General features: G+C 44.5%; 1 protein-coding gene across 5 annotated transcripts in view; it reads left to right on the top strand.

Moving 5' to 3' along the window:
• EPC1 (enhancer of polycomb homolog 1) overlaps window positions 1-19504 on the top strand; it is a 1950735-nt gene that overhangs the window by 1403604 nt on the left and 527627 nt on the right. For all 5 annotated transcript variants that reach the window (XM_044066705.1, XM_044066704.1, XM_044066707.1 and 2 more), the window contains 2 exons: window positions 12044-12133; window positions 12261-12409. In XM_044066705.1, coding sequence (XP_043922640.1) covers window positions 12044-12133; window positions 12261-12409 — 239 coding nt within the window. The remainder of the gene's footprint in view (window positions 1-12043; window positions 12134-12260; window positions 12410-19504) is intronic.

The following is a 19504-nucleotide window of genomic DNA, read 5'->3' as shown; positions in this document are numbered from 1 at the left end:
TATCTTGGAGGCCCGGAGGCCCAGTACCAGACAGTCTTATGCAGAAAAATGGAAGAGATTCTGTGCTTGGAACCAGGAACAAGGCATTGACACTTCTGTACCAAACATTCCTCAGATTTTACAATACCTGACTGAGAAGCTGAACAAAGGCCTTTCTTTCTCATCAATTAAGATTCATGCCTCTGCCATTTCTGCACATTACAATACGGATCCACCTATCTTTTCTCACCCTTTAATAAGGCAGTACCTCAGAGGGGCCAAAAACATTAGGCCTACAAGGAGAGCCCCAATTCTGGCCTGGGACCTCAATTTTGTTTTGGAAAAAATCACACTGCCTCCTTTCGAGCCAGCAACAACAATCGGATATTAAATTCTTATCCTGGAAAACAGCTGTGCTCCTAGCCATTACCTCTGCAAGATGAGTCTCGGAGTTACAAGCACTCATGGCTGTGGAACCTTTCATCATTTTTCATCCAGACAGGGTTTCTCTGAGGACAAACCCTACATTTATGCCTAAGGTGGTGTCCAGTGTGGCCCTCAATCAAACCATTCACTTGCCTAACTTTTATCCAAATCCACAGAACAAGGGGGAGAAAAGTCTGCATTCTTTGGGATATACACAGGCAGTCACGCTTCTACCTGGACAGAACTAAAGCTTTCAGAAAGACTGAGCAACTTCTAGTGTCATATGCTGCAGGATCACAAGGAAAGGCTATCTCAAAACAGACTATTTCTAAATGGATAGGCCATTGCATCCATTTCTGCTATTCTCAACATGGCAAATCAGTGCCTAAGGGCATTAGGCCTCATTCCACCAGAGCAGCAGCCACTTCAGCAGCCTTGCTCAGGGGAGTACCAACCAAAGAAATCTTAGAGGCTGCAACTTGGAGTTCAGTGTACACCTTTACAAAGCACTACCACTTGCCTCTCTACTCTAAGTCCAGAGCAGGCTTCGCCACTGCAGTTGTGCAGGGTCTCATAGCCTCTCCTAATCCTATTTAGCCCAGCCACCCTTCCTCCGCTTTGGGATTCAACCCAAGAGTAATGACTGCAACAGTGAAACACAATGAACATAGTACAGTTGTGTATCTACCGTAAATGTAGATGTTAGTGTATTCACTGTTGCAGTCCAGGTTACCCACCCACCATCCCCCTTCTCTTTGCTGGGCCTTATCTGCACTTCTCTATCCTATACAACCTTTTTGGTGTATTTGCTTGTAGATGAAGGAAATGTTATTTTTGTGTATGAATTTCTTTTTGATATATATTTTTCAGCCTACCTATTTGGGGCACCTGACATCTGGGGCAAGAAAAACTGAAGAAAATGGCGTTGGCTGCATCTTTTATACCCTTGGCGCACTGACATCAGGGAAGAGGTGACAGCAACCGACTCCGAACCTAGACTTTGGAACTCAGGCCGACTGCGGGTAGCCTGCCAGCAGGATAACCCAAGAGTAATGACTGCAACAGTGAATACACTCTAACATCTACATTTATGGTAGGTACACAACTGTACTTTCTTGATCCAGAGACTCCCCATACTCTAGAATAGACTGCCCATACATGTCAAGCAGAGCACCTCCTTGGCCCTCTTCAAAAGGAACCTTGACGATTGGATGGGAGATAGGAAATTCACCCCGGGGATCATGTCCTTCTCCCTGCTATACAGGGGTCCAGGGAAGTAAATATTGTGGGAAGAAATATCCAGGGAATTGTTATGGCTAGGCTTGTATAGGCCCTAGGGCCGATAGCCTAGTACCAGCCTATGAACCCTATGAATACATTAGTCTGTGTGTTTTTTGTGCATGGTTTTGACAATCTGATGTGGAATTCTGTGCGAGAGTTTTGCCTTCAGTGTCATTGTGCAAGTACCTCTCGCATACTGTCTGATTTATTTTATTTATTTATTCATGTATTTATTTTTTTTTACACTACTGACAAACATTTAATACTTGAACATGAGACAAGTTGCTACATTGTCTCAAGGTGCCCATATACACTAACATGGCTACAAAGAAGTTAAGAAATGCATATCCATACTGTCCAATCCTTTGATTTGTCTATGGGGGGGTGGGTGTATTGACTAATTAGGCTGTTATGTTGCTGCAGACTTAGGGTGCTTTATTGGAGGAGCAGATTATGCTAAACAGTACTAAATTGTACTAACTTTAATGTTTACACAGTACTGGATTTTACTAAATCTGTAGGTATTTCCAGTCAGTGCCCAACTAACTACTATAAACTTGTCGGTGCACATGGTATTTGGACTATTGCTTTATAGGTTACAGTTTTATTGACAGTTCTACAGAGAAAATTTACTTTGTAAGGTGTTTGCTACTGTTCAGGGCACTGCTAACCCATGCAAACATGCAGAATTTGTAGTAGCAGAAAATAAAACAGAAAACTGAATAATGATCCCTCTGGCCAATAAATTGACTACACTGAGTCCATTTATGTGTTTTCCAACTTAGATGAACCAGGCAAACACATCCTGCCACAAGCTGAATAAACCCAGTCCTCTTAATGTAAAAACACAGTAGAAAAGTCCCATTAGTGCAATGCTAACACAGACCTTTTAAACAACTAGCTGGAAATCCCTTGCTGAAGTCAGTTTCAAGGGAGTAATAGTGAACTTTTTTTTTTTTAACAAAAAAAATCAGTGAAATACAGGCAGGAAATGGCTATCACTCAAAATAACTTGAGTGCAGTTTAGCAATCATAGGAACTTAACTTTGCCTGGATGGCACTGGATACAAGTAAAACACTTCTTTAATGTACGCTAGAACTCCAAGCTTTACTGAGCTTCAGGAAGACAGCAGGAGACCATATGTAATATTAGGAGGTTTACACAATAGCAATACAGGTTGACTGGGTGGGCAGTTAGTATCATGGATCTTTGGAATACAGTAGTTGAATAGAGTAGATAAATAGCTTATACCACAGTCAATAGCAAGGAAAGAGAGGAGGAAGGGAATTTGGAAATCAGATTATCATAAGGGGTGGGGGCCAGAGCCACCACCTTATAAAACAATAAAGCAGAAGGGTGGGAGGTTTGGATTTTTTTTTCCAAGGAACAAGTAGGCTCGCAACAGAGACAGTCAGATAAAGGCAATATTGCACCTCTTTCAGAAACTTTAGCTTAATATGTTAGCAACGGATGGTGAAGACGCAGAATGCAAGCAAATAAATAAGCAGAATATAAAAACACTGAAGCACAAACTGGAGCAGAGAATTCTCTCATTGAACTACTACTACAGTTTAAAGCACTCGACTGTGCAGAAATTTACCAGTAGTACTGTTTATGGAAAAAATGCTTTAAGAAATGCTGAAGGCACAAATCTAGTAGTAGTAGTAGTACGCAGTTCTGCCACAGCTGTGAATTAAACTACAAGACTATGACTCAGCAGGGTTTAGTATGCACATGGATAGCTTTTACAATGCAGATGCACAATCTTCCCACAGCTGCTAATTAAAATACAAGACTAAGGTCCCAAACCAAACTAAAAAAATGCAATCAGCCATTTGCAACAGAAGTCCCTGGTTTTAAGGATGACTGCTGCAGTATTTATACCAAAGTATCTGCTCTTGTGGTTCATAGGTAGGTACTAGGCTATCGGCTCTAGGGCCCATACAAGCCTAGCCAAAAAATGTACCCTGGCTTTCGCCACCCAAGATAATTATTTTCCTGTGCCCCTGTCGAGCAGAGCCACAGAAATGCTCCCCGGGGTGAATTTCCCATTTCCCATTCAATCATCAAGATTTTTCTTGAAGAGTGCTAATGAGGAGCTCTGTTTGACATAGGTAGTCTGTTCCAGAGTATGGGAAGTCTCTGGGACAGGAATCTATCCCTCCAGCATGTTCTGTTTATTGTTGTGACAAGGTTTAGGTCCCTAGAGAGCGTGTAGCTCGGAGGGATTGGGATTTCTTTAAGTGGAGCTTGTCCAACAGCTCTGGGTTTGACATAGCTTTGTATGTTAGGCAGAGATTGCCCCTGAGTAGGCGATATGCAATGGAGTAAAGCTGTAGTTTTTTGAGACTGTCTGCATAGGGCATCTGTTTGAGGCCAGTAATCCTCTTTGTGAGGTATTTCTGTGGTCTTTCTAGTTGTAGATGTCTTGTGAGGTACATACCAAAAGTACTCTATAATGGGTCTAATGAGTGATGAGTAGAGGGGAACAATGACCTCTTTTTTTCTGGATGAGAATCCTTTTGTGATGAGATGAGCCACGTAGAAGGATTTCCTGGCCACTGTGGCGATGTGATTATCAAAGGAGAGACTACTGTCCACCTGTGTCCCAAGGTCTCATCACATTTTCGGCATTAGGTAGACTACCAGGTATGTGGTAGTTCATGGGTACAGAGTTTTTACCAAAGGGGATGACGGTACACTTTTTGGCATTGAGCTTCAGGCCATGGCTTTGACACCGGGTATCTGTCTCAGTGAGGCCCTTTTGTAGTTTGTCCACATCGTTAGGAGTTTCGATTATGGCTCCTAGTTTGCAGTCATCTGCAAAGTTTGTTAGCCAAAGACCTTCTGTGTTGGCCTGCACTTCAGAGAAGTAGATACCAAACAGGAGAGGACCCAGGACTGAACCCTGTGGTACTCCACTTGTCACTGGTCTGATGTCGGATTTGGTATCCGCTACTTTCACAGTGTGGGTTCTGTCCGTGAGCCATTTGGCAACCCATCTTGTGACATATGGATTTATACCTAGTTTAGTGAGCTTATCTATAATTCCAGAGTGGGGGATGGTGTTGAAAGCCTTGGCAAGATCTAGATAAGCTGTGTGAACCATTTTACCCTCATCTATGGCTTTGGTGACTGCTTCAAAGAAGTCAATCAGGTTTAGGAGACATGATTTGCCTTTTACAAATCCAAACTGGGTAGGGTCCAGAGTTTGGAGATTACCAATGTCTTTGTTTGAGTTCCACGATGATACCGTTCCATGGCCTTGCAGACCAGGCTCGTCAGGCTAATGGGGCGGTAGTTCCCGGGGTCCGTCGTGGCTCCCCATTTGTGGAGTGGGATAACCATCGCGGTGCACCATTCAGTGGGTACAAAGCCTGAGGTGAGGCTATGATTGAACATGGTTCTTGGGTAGGGTGCCAGTTTATTCTGTAGTTCATGTAGAACGCAGCCTGGGATATTGTCAGGTCTCATGGATGCTGTGTTCTTGGCTTTGGAGAGTGTTTTTAACCTGTGCAGCTGTGATTATAGGAACTTTGCATTCTTCCGGTATAGAGATGGGCCCTCTAGGGGTGAGAGGGGGGTAAAGTTAGCACTGAACCTATCTGCTAGGATGTTGGCAATATCAGTTGGTTCTGTATATTTAGTGCCATTGTGCTGCAACTCAGAGCAGATCTGAGTGTTCCCATTTAGATTCTAGACATAGCTATAGAATGCTTTGTGGTCGTCTTTAAAGTCAGTGGTGATTTTGTTTTCGTAGCTAGCTTTGGAGGATTTTATGAGGGATCTCAGCTTCTTACTGAGGTTGACCAGGGAGTTCCTTCACTCATGGAATTTTACTCTCTTTTTGCAACAGTTTCTTCTGTTGTAGAGTTTGTTTATGGCAGAGGGCCACCAGATTAGCTTCCTTTTTTTGGAGTATAACATCTTGGTTCTATTAGGGATAGCATGATCCATGCACTCGTGTAAGTGGTTATAAAGTGCATTTGTGTAGGATTCGGCAGTCATACCCCTACTGTTCGTCTGCATGGGTGTCATGAAGTTTGCCACTTCTGTCTTAAGAAGTATGAAGTTGGCGTTGAAGTTTTTTACAATGGTTTCCCTAATTGGGGGTAGGGGTGGGATGTGGATGTGTAGGCTGATTAGCTTGTGGTCGGATCTGACCAACGATGAATTGACCTCTGGTGTGGAACACCGGTTTCCCATGTTGGTAATGACCAGGTCTAGAATATTGCTGCCCCTGGTGGGGGTGTGAATAAGTTGATCCAAGGCGTTGGAATTTATGAATGCTAGAAAACATTGAGCAAAAGAGTTGGTACATGAGTAGTTTTCCCAGTTAATGGTGGGGTAGTTGAAATCGCCCATTATTAGGGTGTTGGGTTGTACCCTAATACTTTCCAGTGTATCAAGAAATGAGGAGTTTGAATCCTGGGGCATGGTGGGAGGTCTGTAGCAAGCTACAATTTGGATTGCGGTCTTGCCCCAGAGTTAGTTGCACTTAGATAATCTCGGATGCATTATGCTGTGCAACTAGCCTGGAGGTGTAGATATCCTTAACGAATATGGACACGCCTCCGCCTTTAGTGCTTCGTTCTGGGTTAGGTGGCCTAAAGGTGTGGTATGAATTGTAGCCTGGTAATGCAGGGGTGCTCTCTGGAGCTTTGAACCAGGTCGCTGTCACTGCACAGATGTCGTTGTTCTCCATTTTAAGGAGTGCCTCGAGTGAGTGCATTTTGAGGTTTAGATTTCTAGCATTGAGTAGCATTACCCTCAGATTTTGCTTATTTGTACCTGTTACGGTGGTCAATTTGTCATTTGAACCTTGCCTAAAAAAGGCACTATAGGGGTGGCAAGAGCCTTAGCCAGTATCTGGAATCCTAAGGGTGACCGGTGCAGGCCATCTCTGGCAAAGCATCGTGGTCTGTCGATCATGTCGTCCCAGGCAGACAAATACTGGATCCCTTTAGAACGACACCAGAAGCTTAGCCAATTGTTGAAGTCAAGCATTTTGTCCTTGTACTGTGGTATCATTCTGGGTGATGGCAGGATGCTACTCAGGGTTAGGGTCATACCTGCCTGGGATACAAGATCGGAGAGCTCCTCCATGTCTCTCTTCATGTAGTCCAGGGAGGTACGTCTCAGGTCATTCACACCAACATGGACAATAACAGTGTCATATTTGTACTTAATGTGGAGTGACCTGAGTGCATGCATTATGTGGCAGATCCTGGCACCTGACAGGCAGCTGACAGTAACTTTCTCCTTGTTTAGTCTAGTGAGTAGAACATCAGAGTGCCTGACTATAGTCACCTATGACTAGAGTGTTGGGTACGTTGTTGTGCCTTATGGGCTGTGGTTGAGTGGCACACTGAGTTTGTGGGCTATGTGTCATTTGGGTTGTGTTGGGGGGTGGAGTTTGCTTGCGTTTATGCTTTGGATGTCCCTGATGCTTAGGCAGGTTTTTGAGAGCCTCCGCGAATGTAGGTTTGTGTTTTGTGTTTCTGTGTGTGTGTTTTGGTGGTGTAGGTTTTGAGGGACTATGTGATGAGTGTGGTGTGGTGCAAGTATTTACCTTCTCCTCTTGACTGTCTAGTCCAGTCTTGGGTGAAGAGAGCTTTGCTTCCAGTTTGGCTATATAAGTGCATCTCTCACAGGTTGCAGTGTTGGGTGGTAGGAGGAGAGGGTTGTCTGTGTACATGAGGCAATTGCTGCATTGCTCCAAGATGCCCAGATTCATCAGGTAGACAGGAGAAATCACTGGGAGCTGACCCTTAGACATGCCTGGATAAGTACTTATTTATTAAGTGCTAAAAACTGCTTTCCACTAGACAAGTGAGGAAAGTTGAGTGCTGTTGTAATTTGCAGCTTATGTAGTGCTTAGAATGAGTTCTGAACAAGTGTTGAGTTCAAAGAAACAGATTTGAGTGCTGAAACTAGAACACTGGCTAGTTATAAGAAACAAAACTAAGCTAGAAGGCTTCCCTCCAACCCAGAAGGGCTTGGGGTCTCAGAAGCCTACAAACAGTCTAGACCACTTAACAGGAAAGGCAGGAAACGAGCTTAAAATTTTTTTTGTTTGTTTTTGTTCTCTTTCCCAGATACTCTCTTTGTACACAGTAGGAGTGCCTGAAATCAGAATATGATCTCACTGCACTCAGTTGAGTGAGAAAATGAGATGGGCCCAGAAGAAGTATCCAAACACAAATTTACAAGAGGGGCGGGCAGTTTCAAAGCCACTAAGATTAACACCAAAACAGAAACAGGGAGAATGGGTGGGAAAACTAACTGAAGAAGAGAGTCAAAACTTCCAGTTCAGTTAATATTCATGCAGCACAGTTAAATCAATTTAAATGCTGTATTTGAAAAAAAGTGCAGATAAAGGTACTTAAATTCTCTTATACGTCCAGTTGAATACAGCTAGATCTTAGCCGGCCAAAGCTGAGGTTTTTAAGCAGAAAATATTTCAAACTGTACCACTTAAATAGGCAATGACAGGAAATCAAAGAATGGTGCTACCCCCACACCTGCAGTTACTAACAGATAATAAAATTCAAGCAAACACTAACTGAAGAACAGAGTCAAAACTTCCAGTTCAGTTAATATTTATGCAGCACAGTTAAATCAGTTTAAACACTGTATTATTTGAAAAAAGTGCAGGTAAAGGTACTTAAATTCTCTTAAACGTCCAGTTGAATACAGCTAGATCTTAGCCGGCCAAAGCCGAGGTTACGCTTGTACTTTAATGGTATTCAAAATGTGATCTGAAGTAGTTAACTTCATTTGATCAGCAACCTGTGGGTATCGGATCCGATTCGGCAGCATTCCTAGCTAAAAGATCTGAGCTCCAAGCTCCTCCCCCTACCCATAATGCCCTGCCACCTCCCTCTAACCCTCAGATCTCGTTTGCCGCGGCTTCTGTAAGCTTCTTAGGACGAGCTCCGAGCGTGGTATTGTGAGTTTAGGATTTTATATATACTTTTTCTGTCAAATTTTCTCTATCTTTGTGTGTGTGAACTCCCTTCTTAACTCCCTTAGCTTTTGTGGGTAGTTTAAAAACTTTTTTGGTTAGTTAAAGTTTATTCCCCTCCACCCTCTGCGTGAAGGTGTGTTGCGTGTGTGTGGGCCTGTATTCTTTTTCTTTCTAGTATGTCTGAAGGCCCAAAAGCTGTTTTTTCTAAATGTTCTGAGTGTGGCCATAAGCTGTCCCCAGCGGATGGCCACACTCTGCGCGTTATTTGCCTGGGAGTTGACCACATTACTTCAGGCTGCACTATTTGTGCAGCCTTCAACCCCAGGGCTTTGAGGGATAGGAAGATGAAGCTTATCCTTGCGGGCCTTTTGCCCCCTGATTCCACTTAGTCCTCCTCTTCCTCTGTGGCCCCAGCCGCGGCTGCGGCTGCTCCACCTACCGCTGCTGATCCCCTGGCCAGGACTCAACCTCCCTCTTTGACCCAAGAGGAAAGGGACAACAAAAAGAAAGAGAAGGACAGGGAGCGGGAAAAAGAGAGACACCGTAGCCACAAGATGCGGTCCAAGTCAACTCCATCGGCTCCGCCATCCAAGCAGCTTGCCTCTCCCCTTAAGGTCTCCGGGCCTTCCCCCTCCCGGCTCCGTTCTCCACGTTTCTCCCCAGAGCCAGAGGAGGAGACCCAGTCACCTTTGAGGTCGTCTAGGCGGCCTTCCCGGCTGGCCTCGGCAGCCTCGTCCAGATCTACGAGGAGTTTATCTGATGCAGACATGGACCAGATGATGCGTCGATTTCTTCAGGCCCAGCTTCAGATGGGAGTGCTCTTACCCCCCCCCCTCCGGGGGGAGCTCAACCCCCTTTTTCGCCCCCATTGTTCCTTCTCCGACCCGCTATCGGAGTTCGTAACTGTCGGATCCGACTAGCTTCGGAGCCGGGGTGGTGTCAGTGCCGACAGTGTTTCTTACTTTCGACGCCGACTGTACCCTCGAGTCTGTCTGATCCGTTTTCGGATCAGACTTCTCGGGGCCGTGAGTTGAGTGTTGGATCCGAAGGGGTTAGTGGGCCTTCGGCTCCGTTGAGGTCAGAGCACACTACCCTTTCGGATCCGATCGGGTCACCTCCGGCACCGATCCACATGTCTGATCCGAGGGGACTGCTTTCGGATCCTAGGGAAAGCAGTTCTCCCTCGGTATTCAACGTCGTGGAGAGGGTCCTTTCGAGGGGGAACCAGATCTTACCCATTTTGCAGGGAGGCCATGAGAGTATGGGAATGGGCGATATCCACCAACCACTTTCTCATAACGCACATTCCGGGTCGGTCAAACATTTTAGTGGACAGGTTGAGTCGAACGATCCTCTCACCTTACGAGTGGTCTCTGAACCCAGTAGTAGCGGAACAAATCATCCTCAAATTGGGTCAACCTTGCTGCGATCTGTTCGCCTCGCCTTCGAACACAAAGTGCAGCGAGTTCTTCGTGCTAATTCCCCCCCACCAGGGGAAGTCCCCAGAGACGCTCTGGTTCATGCTTGGCCATCCAGTTTTCTGTATGCTTATCCTCCTCTTGCATTAATGACAAAATTCCTGCAGAAAGCTCATCGGTTGGGGAGCAGAGTTATCCTCATAGCCCCATTCTGGCCTCGCCAAACCTGGTTCCCATGCCTATGGTCTCATCTAGTACATCCTCCCTGGATTTTAGATCCCATTCCGGATCTGATCTCTCATCCTTTAGGATTGAAGACCCCCGACCTGGACTACCTCAAGCTCTCAGCTTGGTTGATCCAGTTCCATTAATGGCTAGGACTCCCGGTATATCTTCCTCAGTTAAGGCCATCCTGGTAGCTGCCCATAAACTGTCTACCAGTAAAATCTACAAGAGTAAATGGAAACGTTTCTCTGTCTGGGTGGAGCATAGGAATTTGGATCCCCTCACGGCGCCTATCCCAGCAGTTCTAGACTTTCTATCACATACTTTTCATCAAGGGGCTAGTTCTACTATCAAAGTTCAATTGGCAGCTATTTCCCACTACCACGTTGGAAACAGATTAGGCCCCCTAGCTTCCTCCAAGATTTGCAAAACATTCCTGAAAGGAACTTTTCTGTTAAGACCCCCCCCCCCCCCCCCCCATTAAAGACGCAGTTCCTCCATGGGATCTAACCCTAGTTCTACAGGCTCTGAATGGTCCTCCCTTTGAACCTGCGGCTTCAGTCGACTTAAAATATGTATCTTGGAAAACGGCCTTCCTGATTGCAATTACCTCAACTAGGAGGATATCAGAGCTTCACGCTCTTTGCAGTAAGCCTCCATATATCATCTTTCATAAAGCAGGGTTTCCCTCAGGACTAACCCCTCCTTTCTGCCTAAAGTGGCTTCAGAAGCCAATATCAACCAGTCCATCAATCTACCCGTCTTCTTTCCTAATTTTCAAAATAAAGGAGAGTATAGACTCCATTGTCTGGATGCTCATGGACAGTTACGATTTTACTTACAGAACAGCCAATCTGCGAAAATCAGATCAACTTTTTGTGTCATTTGCTAAATCCTGTCTGGGTAAACCAGTTACTAAAGTAACCTTAGCTAGATGGATTTCCCAATGCATCCTTCTTGCATGCAAAAGCTCTGGTCGACTTGAGCCCTTGAGGGTGTGAGCCCATTCTACCCGATCTATGGCTACTTCTGCTGCTTTTCTGGTCAAGGGTTTCTTTGGATGACATTTGTTCAGCAGCTACTTGGGCTTCCTTTCATACCTTTATTATACATTATAAGTTGGATTTAATATCCAGAGGACGCGCATCTTTTGGCTCTGCAGTGCTCCGGAATATACTTCCATGAGGACCTCCCAAGTTGTTGGTAGCTGGGGACTCTGTCCCACAGGTTGCTGATCAAATGAAGTTAACTACTTCAGATAAAGAAGTTATGTATTCACCATAACTTTCCATCTGAGTAAGTAACTTCATTTGTCAGCAACCAACCCTCCCTCCATCCCCCGGACCCTTAGTTCGTTATTAAAGAATCAGGGTACGTCACTTCCAGTTGACATCGTGTGGAATGTATAGTACTCCTTTCTTGTGTTATAGTAATTTTCTGTGGCATTATGACAAACTCGATCTGAGGGTTAGAGGGAGGTGGCAGGGCATTATGGGTAGGGGAGGAGCTTGGAGCTTGGATCTTTTAGCTAGGAAAGCTGCCGGCTCGGATCTGAATTGGATCCGATACTCACAGGTTGCTGACAAATGAAGTTACCCACTCAGATGGAACGTTATGGTGAGTACATAACTTCTTTTTAAAACATTCAGGGCTGAGGTCTTATTGTTTAACCATGTAATATTTAATTACGTTGCAGAATGTACGGTTTATATACTTCAGTTTTATTTCTTAATATTTTCTCAGGTTTTCTCTGGCTCTTCGGAAGCTGAGGAAGAAAATGACCCAGACGGTCCCTTTGCTTTCCGCAGGAAAGCAGGTTGTCAATATTACTCGGTAAGTAATTGCTTTAAAAAGATTATACTTAGTAAAGAATCATCACCAAAGGAGAGATTGTAAGTTAACTTGTCAAGTTCTTACAGTAATCATCTGATCTTTTTTTTTTTTTTTTCTTTCTTTTTAGCCTCGTTGTGACCAGCCTGGAAGTTGGCCTTGGTGCAGCTCTGAAGATGGAGGATCAGGGGATTTGCGATACAGATACTGTTTAACTGCCCTTTCTGTGCCCCAGACATGTATTGGATATGCAAGGAAGCGTGTAGGACGAGGTGGAAGGTGAGTTGTATATGTGAATGATATATGAAGGCAATATCTGCAAGCATACAGCCTTGTAATCACCCCCCCCACCCCCAACAGAGCTTTCTTTTGCTGCTGCAAATGAAATTATCATTTAACGTTCACTTTTTGTTGCCTTATGTAGAAGCCATTTTATGGAGCTTTACATGTAATATATTTACCTTCATTTGGATGAATATTATTCCACATTGTGGCATGTAGGGAAGAAAATATTCTGTACTCGTGAGTGTACCTTGGAGTTACTCACATTGCATTTCTATGTTTGCAGTTTGTGTTAAAAAGTCGTTCTGATTTATGTGATGTTCATCGTGTTACCCTGCTGCAGTCATCAAACTTGGGTTATCCTGCCATCAGGCGGTCTCACAGTCGGCCTGAGTTCCAAAGTCTTGGTCCGGCGTCTGTTGCTGTTGCTTCTTCCCTGACGTCAGTGTGCCAGGGGTATATAAGGCATCCTACGCCATTTTCTTCAGTCTTCCTTGCAGCGCGGTGCCTGAAGCAGAAGCAGTTCGCAAGTGCCGGTCGGCCTACACCTGAGATTTTCAAATCGAATTTCAGTCCGAAGTCTTCAATAAAGCTAAGTACCCCATTGGGGAACCTTTTCTTGCCTCAGTCCGATGTCAGAAAAAGTTAACAGTTGCATTTCTTGTGGGAAGCAAATACCTTATAAGGACTTCCATTCTTATTGTATTCCTTGCCTAGGCCCAGACCACGACATCACAGGTTGTCGGTTTTGTGCTAGGTTTAATAAACGAACTATCAGACGCCGTTTTGACTTTGCACGACATTACTTTGGTAGGAAATTTAATTATATCATGCCGTCAGAGCAGCCGACAACCGGCATGCATAAAAAACGCAAGGATAAGGACAGGCAGCCTAGGACCAAGCCAGACTCCGAGGCCTCTGCTGGGCCTGTCGCCGGTTCTCCGGTTTTCAGTGAGGTGCCTACGCAGCCCATGACGACAGCAGAATTGGAACCCCAGACAGCTGCGGATTCTCAAGCTGAGTGTACTAGGCCCTCGCAGCCTTCTTCATTAGGCCCTTCCGACACTGGAGCAGAAGGAGACCCCGGTGCAGTAGAAACACCTTCAGTTGCAGAAGGTGTCTTCAGACCGACTACACTCACCATTAAATCTTATGCTAAGCTTAAAACTCCATTAAAACCAAAAAGGACTGTACATCAGTCTCTAGTTCAAGGCCCCATGCCTAAGAAACAGATGCTTAAGATGGCTGAAGATTTGATTACCCTAATCAGGGGTTCCCTTCCCCCTCCATATAAAAACAAGACAAGGGGAGGATTATGCTTCCTCTGACCAAGTTTCAATTTCCTCAGATTCTTCTGAGGAACGGGATTACGCTTTTACCCCATATGAAGACTCTGATGCTGAAGATTCTATTCCCTTAGCATCTCCCCCTGAAGACTACTCCTTTGGAGAAACTGTACATACCATGTGGGAACATTTCCACTGGGAAGGCCAGGACTACTCTGATTCTAAGAAAAGGCTCCAAGAGTTCCTTTTACTACCTCAGCACAGACCACTTGCTATCCCTCCAGTTTTAGACATTGTGGATGATGTTTACTTTGGAGTCCAGTCTAAATCCAGACGCTCTACCTCCTGCTCCAGCCAAACCAGACAGGTACTACAAGAGTACCTGACTCACACAAATTCCTTTATAAAAGCCCTGTGGCTGACCCTGAAACAATTTCCCAGGGTCCCAAAGGGGCTAAAGCTTCTATGGCTAAAAATCCTGTGCCCTCAAAGGGATTCCAGAGCCCTAGATAGATGGGGAAAGAAGATGTACACCTCCGCTACTCTGGCTATGAGAGCATTAAATTGTCAGTTTCACATGCTGAAATATCAGCAATTCCTAATGTCTCAATTAAAACAAAAACTGAGCACACATTCTGAACAGTCTGAATTCAAGGAAATGCAGGATCTGTTGCATGCCGCTGAACAGGTGGGCAAACATACTTTACAATGTGGATTTGATTCATTGGAAGCTTCCTGTAGAGCAGCTGTTACTGGGTCTGTCATAAGTAGACATGCTTGGCTAAAAGAACAAACCCTACCTGATCATGTTAAAACAAAATTATTGGATGCACCTTTACAGCAGAATGTATTATTTGGTGTCAAAGCAGAAGAGGTTTTAAAGAAAATGGAGGATAATTCAAAGTCTATGCAAATGGTCAACGATTTTTTACAGGTACAACCCCCTTGTTTCAGCAGAAATTGGCCAACAAAAAACTGGTCCTTTCCAGCTTCTGACAGATCACAGAGGGGCAAATACAGACGCCCAAGGGGCAGAGGTCAGTCACAAGGTCCCTACAAACCTCACCAATGGGGTACTGCTACCCAGAAAAGAGAAGACACGCCCCAAACTAGCAGAAGACGAACACAATGACTCAACCCTCAAACTACCAAGCAAATCTCTCTTGGCAGCTCCCTTGGGAGGAAAATTAACACTTTTTGCAGACAAATGGCACATCATCACAAAAGACAAATGGGTCCTAAACATTGTCTCACAAAGATACAGATTCCACTTTCATACCTTGCCAAGGATAAAAGGAATGCCAAACCTGCCACCAAATCAGTGGGCAGAGGCACACAAAAATCACAGCTCTCATGGACATGAGAGCCATTCAACAGGTACCTACACAGGAGCGAGGACAAGGATTTTACTCAAGACTCTTTCTAGTCCCAAGAAAGGACAAAGCATGGAGACCCATTCTGGATCTTTCAATTATGAACACCTATCTGCAAGTACCAAAATTCAAGATGCTAACACTACAGCAGCTTCTTCCCATGCTGGGCAAGAAGGCTTGGCTAGTAACGTTGGACTTCAAGGAGGCATACCTGCATGTCTCTTATCAGACAAAATTGCAGAAGATAACTCCGCTTCATTGCAGGTTCAACCCATTATCAATTCTCTGCACTGCCCTTTGGCTTATCTACTGTGTCCAAATGCCTGGCACCAGTAATTGCATACTGCAGACAAAGAGGAATTCAAATAATATCCATACCTGGACGACTGCCTTATTCAAGCAGAAAGCAAGGACATTCATTTAAAGCATCTGGCATTTGTCAAACATCTTCTAAGTTGCCTAGGGTACACAGTAAATGAAAAGAAATCAAAACTAGTGCCCTCACAAAACATAATATTCCTGGGTGCCAGCTTGAATACAACGGCCCAGATGGCTTATCTAACGCCAGGCAAGCAACAGCAGCTGACTCAATACTTCAAAATAATGGCAACAAAGACCCAACTCCCTGCAAGAAAAATTCTGCAGGCCTTGGGATTCATGACATCTTGCATACTTCTAATATCATTTGCAAAACTGCATATGAGGAAATTACAATGGTACCTGAAAAGCGTATGGTCTCAGCACAGCCACAGCTTGGAAACAATACCACCACTCATTCCCTGCCTTCAACAGGAGTTTCTATGGTGGGCACAGGCATGTCACCTCAACAAGAGTCAGCCTTTCACCTTTACCCACAGCCAGGCATACTATGACAACAGATGCATCGGACTATGCCTGGGGGGAGCACACATGGCAGGACAGTGCATTCAGGGTAAATGGACTACAGATCAAAGGCATCTGCATATCAATCAAAAAGAAATGCTAGCAGTACAGAATGCCCTAACGGCTTTCAAGGACCTCTTACACCCAGGACAACTAATAATAAAGACGGACAATACCACAGTAATGTGGTACATAAACAAGGGGGCACACATTCCTACCCTCTATGCAGGCAAGCAATGACCTTGTGGAACACAGCACTGTCTTACCAAGTTCAACTACAAGCACAATTCCTGCCAGGAAAGAAAAACACATTGGCAGACGACCTAAGCAGAAACATCATGGATCCCCACGAGTGGAAACTAGATCCACAAGTATTTGCAATGATAACTCAAAAATGGGGACGCCCAGACATAGATCTGTTTGCCAACCCCCAAAACTACCAACTTCAAAAATTTTGCACAAGGACATTCCACCCGCAAGCTTGGAAAGTGGACGCCCTCTCATTCAGTTGGAAAACATTAACAGTGTATGCCTTTCCTCCACTGCCTCTTCTAGCAAAGGTACTGCTAAAAGATTAGAGAGGCCACAAATGATACTCATTGCACCAGACTGGCCACGCCAGCACTGGTATGCAATTCTAAGGAACATGGCCCACAGCCCACCATGGATTTTACCCCAGATTCCTCACCTGCTCACCCAGTGAGACAATCAGATTCTACACAACCAGCTCAAGACTTTAAACCTGGCTGCATGGCAAATTACCTAAACAACCAGCCAACACCTCTATCCAAAGCTGTTATGGATGTCATTCTGGAGGCCAGGAGGCCCAGCACCAGGAAAACCTATTCAGACAAATGGAAAAGCTTTTGCGCCTGGAACCAGGCTAAAGGCCAAAATCCCCTTGATCCAAACATTCCTCAGATTCTACAATATTTAACTGAGATGTTGCACAAAGGACTTTCCTTTTCATCTATTAAGATCCACGCCTTAGCAATTTCAGCTCATTACAACACGGATCCTCCTTTATTTTCACGTCCACTCCTAATACAGTACCTCAGAGGGGCTAAGAACATAAGACCGCCCAGGAGGGCACCACCACCTACTTGGGATCTCAACTTTGTTCTGGAAAAGCTTACACTGCCGCCCTTTGAACCAGCTTTTTCAACTGATTTAAAATTTCTTTCATGGAAAAGTGCCCTGCTACTAGCAATAACTTCAGCTAGAAGAGTCTTAGAGCTACAGGCACTAATGGCAGTGGAGCCTTTCCTCATTTTTCATCAAGACAGAGTCTCTCTACGAACTAACCCTTCCTTTATGCCAAAGGTGGTATCCAGTGTGGCCCTAAACCAAACCATTCATTTGCCCACCTTTTTTCCAAATTCCCAGAACAAAGGAGAAAGACTCCTGCACTCTTTGGACATTCACAGGCAATTGTGTTTCTACTTGGATAAAACTAAGGCTTTCAGAAAATCTGACCAGCTCTTTGTATCCTATGCTGCAGGATCACAAGAAAAAGCTATCTCAAAACAGACCATTTCAAAATGGATAGGACATTGCATACGTTTCTGCTACACGCATCATGGGAAACCGGTGCCTGCTAACATTAGGTCCCACTCCACCAGAGCTACAGCTACATCAGCAGCCTTTCTCAGAGGGTTGTCAACCAAGGATATTCTGGAAGCTGCAACTTGGAGTTCAGTGCACACCTTCACCAAGCACTATCACTTACCTCTATATTCTAAGACTAGAGCTGGTTTTGCCACTGCAGTTTTGCAGGGCCTACTAGCTTCTTCTAACCCTGTTTTAACTCCACCACCCTTCCTTAGCTTTGGGATTCAGCCCAAGTGTGATGACTGCATCAGGGTAACACGATGAACATAGTACAGTTTTGTAGCTGCCATAAATGTAGATGTTCGAGTGTTCACCATGCTGCAGTCCAGGTTACCCTCCCTCCATCCCTTCTGAACTAGCTGGACTTGTGTACACCTTCTATCCTATACAACCTCTGTGGTGTATTTGCTTGTGCCTGAAGGTATTGTTTTTTTTTTATATGTAGATTATATATATATATATATATATATATATATATATATATATATATATATATATAGATATATATAGATATAGCCTACCTATTGGGGGCACCTGACATCTGGGGCAAGAAAAACTAAAGAAAATGGCGTTGGATGCCTCTTATATACCCCTGGCACACTGACGTTAGGGAAGAAGCGACAGCAACAGACGTCTGACTAAGACTTTGGAACTCAGGCCGACTGTGGGACTGCCTGACGGCAGGATAACCCAAGTATGATGACTGCAGCAGTGTGAACACTCGAACATCTACATTTATGGTAGGTACAAAACTGTACTTTCTTTAGCCTTAGTTGTATACCAGCGTCTTGTTAGCATGCATTTCTCGCAACTTTGGTATAGGCCAAAAAAAGTTAACCTATTATGTTATGTAGTCCTATCTCGCCTCCATTGTTACGTGTGTGTTCGGAGTCGATCCTCGGCTCTGACTCGGCTGCTTAGAAAGCCTGAAAACTTCTGATTGGCTCGTGGCTAATGGGTATCCCATGGTGCATGTGAACATTCCCCAGATCTCGTTTGCCGCATCTTCACTCGGAAGCTTCTTTTGGTTGGCGTGGCTAAATGATTTAGTTCTTTATTATTACTACTTTTTAGGAGTTTTTAACTTCGTGTGAAGTGTTTTTCTAATTGCTGATAGCTTTATTGTGATACCGATTTGCGTCTATTAACCGGACTTGACTTATTACTGCTATAAAATTCTTGGGCCTGTTGGCCTTTTGTGTGTGGTTCCTGTGAGTGTGTGCTTTTAGACTAGACCATTTAACTTAGAGGTGCTAGTTTATTTCCCTTTTTCCTTTGCACTAGGTTTGTTTAAGTTAGTGAATCTAGTAAAACTACCCTTTATTTTTTGTTGAGTGTTGGGGCTAGATCTGTTTAAGTTGGAAGATTCAGTTCCTCTCTTGTTGAGTGAGTATGTTGGTTTATTCTTAAAATTGCCTGTATTGCTACTGCTATTATGTCCAAAGAACATAAAGAGCATAAACAGGATTTAAGAAGTGTACTAAATGCTCGCAGAAAATGTCCATCACTGGTGGACATAGCGTCTGTGTGTACTGTTTAGGGACCATACATCTTCAGGAAACTTGTCTCTCTTGCCATTCCTTTAGTCCTAGAGTGCTCCAGGAACGGAAGAATAAGCCGATCCTAAAAGGCATGTTAAAACCTTCCTTCAAGGAAGACCTAGCCAGTTTGTAGTCCTCTGTTAGGTGCAGTCTTCTAGAAAAGATAAGGGCAAGACCTCAAAAAGGCCTTCTCCAGCCTCAACTTCTGTCTCTGAACCTCCGCAGAAGTTACCAAAATTGGAGATGGCCTCTGTCTCTTCGGCTCCACTGTTCTCGGAGCCAGTTGAGAATTCTGGACATGGACCTTGCAGTATCGGCACCAAGTGCTTCAGTGCCGATCACTAGCAGTCCTCTTCGGAGCTGGTCTACAGACATTCCACCGGTCTCCCCTACTCTAAA

The sequence above is a fragment of the Protopterus annectens genome, chromosome 3.part1 (genome assembly GCF_019279795.1).
Source record: "Protopterus annectens isolate FY-2018-M chromosome 3.part1, PAN1.0, whole genome shotgun sequence".
NCBI classification, from domain to species: Eukaryota; Metazoa; Chordata; order Ceratodontiformes; family Protopteridae; genus Protopterus; species Protopterus annectens.
The sequence above is the reverse complement of the archived record's forward strand: the minus strand, read 5'-3'. Positions and strand labels throughout refer to the sequence as shown.